General features: G+C 36.2%; 1 protein-coding gene across 2 annotated transcripts; it reads left to right on the forward strand.

Annotated features, from left to right (window-relative positions):
• The first annotated feature begins 1,188 nt into the window (after positions 1–1,188).
• On the forward strand, positions 1,189–7,360 carry RBR1 (retinoblastoma-related 1). Of its 2 annotated transcripts, XM_089602890.1 has the most exons (18): positions 1,189–1,497; positions 1,610–1,714; positions 1,942–2,093; positions 2,183–2,279; positions 2,467–2,513; positions 2,958–3,156; positions 3,396–3,462; positions 3,565–3,744; positions 3,828–4,018; positions 4,171–5,053; positions 5,156–5,315; positions 5,446–5,518; positions 5,669–5,845; positions 5,942–6,058; positions 6,130–6,274; positions 6,376–6,488; positions 6,649–6,770; positions 6,894–7,360. In XM_089602890.1, exons 1-18 carry the CDS (start codon positions 1,387–1,389, stop codon positions 7,042–7,044), a joined length of 3,090 nt encoding a protein of 1,029 aa, XP_089459016.1. In that variant the 5' UTR covers positions 1,189–1,386; the 3' UTR covers positions 7,045–7,360. The 2 variants fall into 2 exon arrangements, with proteins under 2 accessions (XP_089459016.1, XP_089459015.1); XM_089602889.1 differs by lacking the exons at positions 1,189–1,497; positions 1,610–1,714; positions 1,942–2,093 and having other exon boundaries at positions 2,170–2,279.
• Positions 7,361–7,737: the final 377 nt, after the last annotated feature.

Raw genomic sequence — 7,737 nt, forward strand, 5'->3', positions numbered from 1 at the left:
CAAAAAAATTGCATAGTAAGAAATTAACAAGTCGCTCAACTTATGCAACACTTCAATATAAAAATAACATATTCAATGCAAATATAAAAATATGAAAAACCGTTCAATCGAGCTGAAGTCCAATATGAAAATAACATACCAAATATTTCTTTATAAACCTATATTTTTAGGCAGCAATTGAATTTGAAAACAATATTTTCTCAATCTGTAAAATTAAATTTAAAATTTTCTTATTCAATATGACAATTTCTTTTAATATTTGAATTCTGCAATTAAAGAATTAAACTAGAAAAAAAGTATGATATCAATTCTGCAATTTCATATGAGTGCCTTATTTTTTTTCCCTGAAACCAGTACTCTTTTTTTTTCTTCTTCTTTCTAATATACTAGTGATTTGGTTATAATATTTTATAACAGGATTAATGGAGTTCATGCCCAACTCATGCCCATAGCAAGAAGTACTGTCTTGTTTCTCGACTCTTTATCTCTATTTTCGCTTTTCTTTGTCTTCTTCTCTAAACCGACTTTAACTCTCCTCTTCTCTGGATTTTTTTCATTTTGGGTAATGGAGTTCGATCATAGGGTTCTCTTTGTGTACGATGAGCGACTTGATTTGTCACTCGTCCTTTTAGTGGAGTGATTTAGTGTTTCTTCCATTAAGAAATAAAAAGTGGTTTGTTTGTATCTGCATCAGTAATATCGGCCAATTATTAGCTTCAAAAACAAAATCCAAAATATAATCCAAGCATTAAAATCGGAACTTTTGGAGGGAATTCTATTTTTTGTTTTTAACCTTATTAAGCATTAATTGATTTTCGAGCATTATTTTCAAGGGACGATTAAATCAGTACTTCAATAATCCATTTTTTTTTAAAAAAATAGTTAAAATTTCATTTTATTAAAAAAATGCTCATCAAATTGAAGTAAATTGATTAAATCATTAGGTTAGTTTAATTTGTTTCAAAAAATAATTTATCATAAGGAAGTAAATTAATTAATTTGAACAAATAATTTATGTTGAGTGGGTTATTTTTTTAATAAAATAAAGTTTGAGCTAGATTAGCGTTCAGCAAATCTATATTAAAAATAAATAAAAATTCAACTGCTCGCTAAGGGTAATTTGGTCTTTTTACTCAAAGAAGCATTTTAGTCATTTCGACTCGCGTTTGTTTTCCCTCCCTCAAAGGACCCATCTTTATCTCTCTTTCTCTCTTCTCTTCTCTCTCTCCTCGGAATATCTCAGATCACAGCCGCTGAGTTAATTTTTCTTTCAATTCTTTCCCTCAGATAATGCTCTTTCTATAGTACACTTTTTAGGGTTTTGTCTTTTTTGATTTTAGGGTTTTCAAGAGAATTTTCAATTTTTCTTTCTCCAAGCTGAGAAAGATGACAGATTCCAAGGCTTCGATTCCCGCGCCTAAATCGCCTGCGCTGTCGGACGGAAAAAATGGCGGGAATGCGGACCTAGCCGAAGCTCGCTTCTCCGATTTCGCCAAGGTTTCTGTCTGAATTTCAGTTCTGAAGTCTTTAATTTTTTTAATTTTTTTTAGCTCAAGTTTCGTTTTTGTCGTGTTGTTTGGCTGAGGTGGGTTTCCCTAAAAAATCGCAGAATCGACTTGGTTTGGACTCGAACGCTCTCTCCGGAGCTCTCAGGCTTTTCAGGGAAACCAAACATCTTTTGCAGACCAACAGTTCGGCAATTGGAAGTGTAACGGTAGGTTTATGAGTTCTGGTTTAGTCGATTCAACTATGAATTTGGCGGGAGATCTCGAGCTAAACAAGACCGATTTCTTTTGTTTTATGGCTTCAGTTTTTTTTTTCTTCCTAATCTTGAGTAGTGTGAGTTTTTGCCGACTGGCTTATGGTGATTTGGCGGGAGATTCGTTGAGCTTAAGATGAATTTTTTCCTTCCCTTTTCTCTGTGTTGGTTGATTTTTCCAGCCCGAGGAAGCAGAGCGGTTTTGGTTTGCGTTTGTTTTGTACTCCTCACAGAGGTTGGGTTTGAAAGATGAAGAGGAAGAAGAGGAAATCCTGCGAGGTTTTGAAGATGGTGGAATTTCATTGTGCAAGATATTGAGAGCTTCCAAGCTGACGTAAGTTTAATGTTCCTGTTATCTGGTTTTGTGTTGGGGTTATATTATGTTCGGCTTGTGGGTTTTAAATTTGGATTCCTTTCTCTCAGCATCCTGGGATTTTTCAAAGAGCTTCCTCAGTTTCTGGTTAGAGCTGGTTCAGTTTTGAGTAATATATATGGCTCGGATTGGGAAAAAAGACTTGAGGTACTGATTCTGTATATATATATGCTAATGTTTATATTTGAGAATGTTTTTATGTTTCTTATTTTCTGCATGTTGTTTTCAATTTTTGTTACGTTATCTGTAAGTCTAATTTTTTTTTACTATATTAAAATCTATTTTTTATCTGTACATCTAATAGTGTGGAAACTATGGTTTGGTTACATTGTAGGCAAAGGAGTTGCAAGCAAACTTTGCCGTCTTGGATGCTCTAAGCGAGTGAGTATTTGCTCCCAAAGTTTTCCCTGTCCTTGAAATCTGTGGTTTGAATCTATTGTTTTTTTTTTAAACTGTATCATCAAGTCATTAGCATGTCTTGTTTGAAATTTTTTCCTTTTATATGTATTTGAGCAGTGAAATATACTTGGTGTTGAGGTCACATTCGTTGGAGTATAATAAGTTGTTTTTGGTCAAAGATTTCTTGTTTAACCTTTTTCGCACAATTATCCCTATTTGCAGTTTCAAGATATGGTTGCAATATAGACTGTTCATTTGGTCCCTGAATGTCTAGATAATTACACGACCTCTTATTGATATGTGTACATACTCTTAGATCATGAATGAAACGCCATGCTTGATTTTACAAAGTTGTCTTATTAAAGTATTTTAAGCATATACCTCACCCATTTGTCCTTATAAATCTATTGAATTTACTGTCTATAGGTTCTATAAACGAGCATACTTGGAACTCTTTGTGGCAAGTGATGCAGTAATTGATAAGAAGTCTATTGCCGAGAATCCTACTGGTTATCTCTCCGAGTACCATCGCTTTGGATGGTTGCTGTTCTTAGCTTTTCGCACCCATGTGTTAAGCCATTGGCAAGACCTAGTGACTTGCTCTACCTGTTTGGTTTCTATACTGGTAAAGTTACTAACTTTTCTTTCAGTAAAGAGGCTTATCAGTATCAAATTTCCTATTTCAAATGCAAGAGAACTACCTAAACAAATATGGAAATTCAATCAAATCATGAGCAATCTATCCTCCAAAGACTGGTTTAACAAAGTGAAGAAAGTACGCGGCATTAGTATGTGTACTTTGCCAAAAACATTTAGATTTCTATTGTAAAACGTGTTTCCCCTAACTGCTTGGTGAAACTGCAGGCTGTTCTAATCATCCATGTCCCTGTTCGGTTCAGAAACTTTAGCATCAATGACTTTCCAAATCTGGGTATTTCAATTGGCTTTTAAAAGTTCACCAGATGATCTACTTCTTTCAAAAAATATTATTCAACATTCTTCATCTTATTGACCAAATTAATCTCTTAAACAGTGAAAAAAGAAGACAAAACCGTGGATTTGTTTGCATCCCTTTGCAACATTTATGACTGCTCGGAAGAGGACTTAAAAAAGAGAGTGGAAGAGGCCAATTCATTGATTGGTAAACTTTTGAAGAAAAACCCCCGCCCGGCATCTGAGTGCAAAAGTGAAAATTTTGAGAATATCAGTTTAGGTACGTGTAAGACCAGGTGTAAAACATTTTCATGATTCACTTTCTTGTTAATGTCTAATATAAATCTGATTCTTGTTATGCAGATGGATTGACCTATTTTGAAGATCTGATGGACTCATCGTTTCCGTCTACTTTAGAAATTTTAGAGGGTGATTACAATGATGCAATTAGGAAAAAGTGTGAGCTGGATGAGAGGGTGTTTATAAATAGAAGTGACAGCTTACTTGGATCAGGGAGTTCGTCTGGAGGCTCAGTTAATATGACTGGTGTCAAGGTTTTTTACCCCCCCTTTAATTACAACTGCAGTTAACTCGGACTTGTTTTCACTAGATGCTTTTTTATTTTATTTTTTTATTTTTTATTTTTTATTTTTATCAAACTCTTTATTGGGGATATTTGTACCCTTTTTCAATTTGTTTCATGCAGAGAAAACTCGATTCAATGTCTTCTCCTACAAAGACAGTCACAGGTCCTCTCTCTCCACATCGTTCGCCCTCTTCTCATGCGAATCGGGTCATTGGTGGTCCCAGTGCCAGGGTAACAGCCACGCCCGTGAGCACTGCTATGACGACAGCAAAGTGGCTTCGCACAGTCATTTCTCCACTTCCTTCAAGACCCTCAGCGGAACTGGAACGTTTCCTTGTATCATGTGATAAGAAGGATGTTAGCACTGACGTGACACGGAGGGCACAAATAATACTAGAGGCTATATTTCCGAGCAGCACACTCGGGGATCGTTGTGTGACAGGAAGTCTACAAAGTGCCAGTCTCATGGATAAAATATGGGCAGAACAACGAAGACTAGAAGCACTCAAATTATATTACAGGGTTTTGGAGGCAATGTGTAGAGCAGAGGCTCAAATTTTACATGCCTCTAATTTAACATCTTTGTTGACCAATGAGAGATTCCACAGATGCATGCTTGCCTGCTCCGCCGAATTAGTTCTTGCGACGCATAAGACTGTTACGATGCTTTTCCCTGCAGTGCTAGAGAGAACTGGTATTACAGCTTTTGACCTCAGCAAGGTGATAGAAAGTTTCATCCGGCACGAGGACTCTCTCCCGAGAGAGCTGAGGCGGCATCTGAATTCCTTGGAAGAACGGCTTTTGGAGAGCATGGTATGGGAAAAAGGGTCTTCTATGTATAATTCTCTGACTGTTGCCAGACCTGCCCTCTCTGCAGAAATAAATCGTTTAGGATTATTGGCGGAGCCAATGCCATCCTTAGATGCAATTGCTTTGCTTATTAATTTCTCTGGTGGTACTATTCCTCCTCAACCTACGCTGCAGAGGCATGAGACTTCACCAGGTAGAGACTGGTTATGATTACAACTTGAAACTTCAGTGTTGCTGCACAAAAATACTGTTTAATGGTACTGACACATAATAACAAAATTATGTTTAATTACAGCTAATAATGGGGATATGAGATCTCCAAAGAGAGTGTGCGCAGACTATCGGAGCGTATTAGTAGAGCGGAACTCCTTTACATCACCTGTGAAAGATCGATTTCTAGCCTTAAATAACCTGAAACCAAAGCTTCCTCCTCCACTGCAATCTGCTTTTGCAAGGTTCGTATTGGATCAGAAAGTATTATTATTTATTGTATAAATGGTTGTTGTACTAAGTTTGCTCATAATTTATTTTCTTCTTTGAAAAAACAATTCTTAGTGGATGATTTTTGTTATATATGTTGAACAGTCCAACACGGCCAAATCCTGGTGGCGGAGGGGAAACATGTGCCGAGACTGGAATAAATGTATTCTTCAGCAAGGTATATTAGTTCATATGATACAAACAGTCTATATGCAACTTAAACTGTCCCAATTAACTTCACAGGAAATCTCACGTATCAATACTTTGTTTGTCTATATTTATAATTCCCTGTTAATTTCCGATTTTGACTCTTATTTATATATCCCAGATTACAAAGTTGGCCGCTGTAAGAATAAACGGTATGGTTGAAAGACTTCAACTCTCTCAACAAATAAGAGAAAAGGTCTACGTTCTTTTTCAACAAATAATTGGTCAGAGGACAGCTCTATTTTTTAATCGCCATATCGACCAGATTATCCTTGCTAGTTTCTATGGAGTCGCAAAGGTCAGATCATTACAGCTCTCTATGATTTTCACAAGTTCTTGTTGGCATTTTTTGGTTTTTGGGTGTACTTGACCAATCTAATATTCTATTTTGCAGATTTCTCAGCTGAGCCTCACCTTTAAGGAAATAGTTTACAACTACAGGAAACAACCACAGTGCAAACCACAAGTATTTCGTAGTGTTTTTGTTGGTTCATCCACGCGTCGAAGTGGGGTATGTTTATTTAGTCCTTGACTTCTCAATTTTGCTTTCTCTGCATATCTAACCATTTCCATGATTTGCAGAGATCAGCTCAAGACCACGTGGATATCATCACATTTTACAACGAAGTTTTCATTCCCGCTGTAAAACCTCTGTTGGTTGAGCTTGGACCCGGTGCAACAAGTACGATAGCAAACAGGGCTCCTGAAGTTAATACTAACAATGAAGGTATGTCCTTTTTTATATTGAATCATGTTTGCTTGTCTTTATTCAGGTTTGATGTCTTATATTGGCTGTATAGAATTGATTTCTATTCCATATTTAAACAGCTCAATGTCCCGGCTCGCCGAAGGTATCTCCATTTCCAACTCTACCTGATATGTCTCCGAAGAAAGTTTCTGCATCACGGAACGTATATGTTTCTCCGTTGAGGTCTTCGAAGGTACTTCTGATATGTCTTAGCTTTTCTCTTTGTTTTTGGTATTTGGAGCAACGTTGTGCTTGTAGCAAAATAAAGCTTTTTGGAATGAGTTCCATGAAAAGTACAACACATTTGTTTATTCCTTTTCACATTTTTTTTTAATTTTTTTTTTATTATACAGATGGATGCTCTGATCTCGCATAGCTCGAAAAGTTATTACGCTTGTGTCGGAGAGAGCACTCATGCGTATCAAAGCCCTTCCAAAGATTTGTCCGCAATCAATAACCGATTGAACAACCACGGGTTTGTTTATATACCCACCATTCCTATTTTCATCATTCAATTCACAAAATCGAAAGGAAAAAAATTAATGATAATAATAATAAAAAAAATTATTCATCACGTCCCAACACTTCCTATTTTCAGTCCCCGGAAGCTCAGAGGCATTCTGAATTTCGACGATGCTGACGTTGGGTTGGTGAGCGATACCATGGTGGCTAATAGCCTGTACCTTCAGAACGGCAGCGCCGCTTCCTCGTCCGGTGCGCCGCTGAAAACAGAGCAAGAAGATTCTTGATCCAACGGCTCTCAAAGGCTCATCTCGTGGCCTGTAAATTCTCATCCCATATCTCTATCTACACTGTTTTTCTTTCTCATAAGGTCATGTCACGGTGTGTTTTTCTGGTGAGCGGTGAGCTATTTGTAGAAAAGGCCGCCACGGAGCCTCACCGTGCCACATGTGCCAGTGTAACTTAGTTAGAACTTCGAAAACTGTAGCTATATACTTACTGACTGCATAAAATATTTGCTATGTATTTATTCCTCTAACATAGCCAAAATGTTTTTTTTTTTTTTTTTGGTGTGGATTTTATAGGATTACGGTTGGTTGGGTCTGTGTGTGTTAATTAATTAAATTGAGCTTCTGACTTGATTACGGAATTCATTTTTTTAAAGATTAATACTAATTTCCATTATAGAGGTGGGGTAAAATATTGTTCAAATTACCGGATTTTGCTTTCGTCATACCGAGTAAAGAAAAAAGGTAACCTATAATCAATTGATATATGAATATTTCATTTCTTTTCTTCTTAAAAAATGATAATGATATATAGTGTTATTATAAGAGAAATTTTATATACCTAAAAAATAGTAAAATATTGTGACTAAATCTATAATATCTAAAATTTGACTTTTGGTCATTTTTTTGGGACAAAAATGTCCTTCAAATTTATAAAATCATCTTGAATTGTCGCACACCATCTTAAATTGT

This window comes from Urtica dioica, chromosome 12 (genome assembly GCF_054948205.1).
Source record: "Urtica dioica subsp. dioica isolate 48M chromosome 12, U.dioica_male_clone48M_v1_H2, whole genome shotgun sequence".
Classification (NCBI taxonomy): Eukaryota; Viridiplantae; Streptophyta; class Magnoliopsida; order Rosales; family Urticaceae; genus Urtica; species Urtica dioica.

Bases quoted from the DNA above. Each gene is read 5' to 3' on its own strand.
- RBR1 (XM_089602890.1), top strand. From the start codon at position 1,387: ATGACAGATTCCAAGGCTTCGATTCCCGCGCCTAAATCGCCTGCGCTG. The intron at 3,745-3,827 runs GTACGTGTAAGA...CTTGTTATGCAG, and splicing joins TTTTGAGAATATCAGTTTAG to ATGGATTGACCTATTTTGAA. The intron at 5,846-5,941 runs GTCAGATCATTA...TCTATTTTGCAG, and splicing joins GTTTCTATGGAGTCGCAAAG to ATTTCTCAGCTGAGCCTCAC.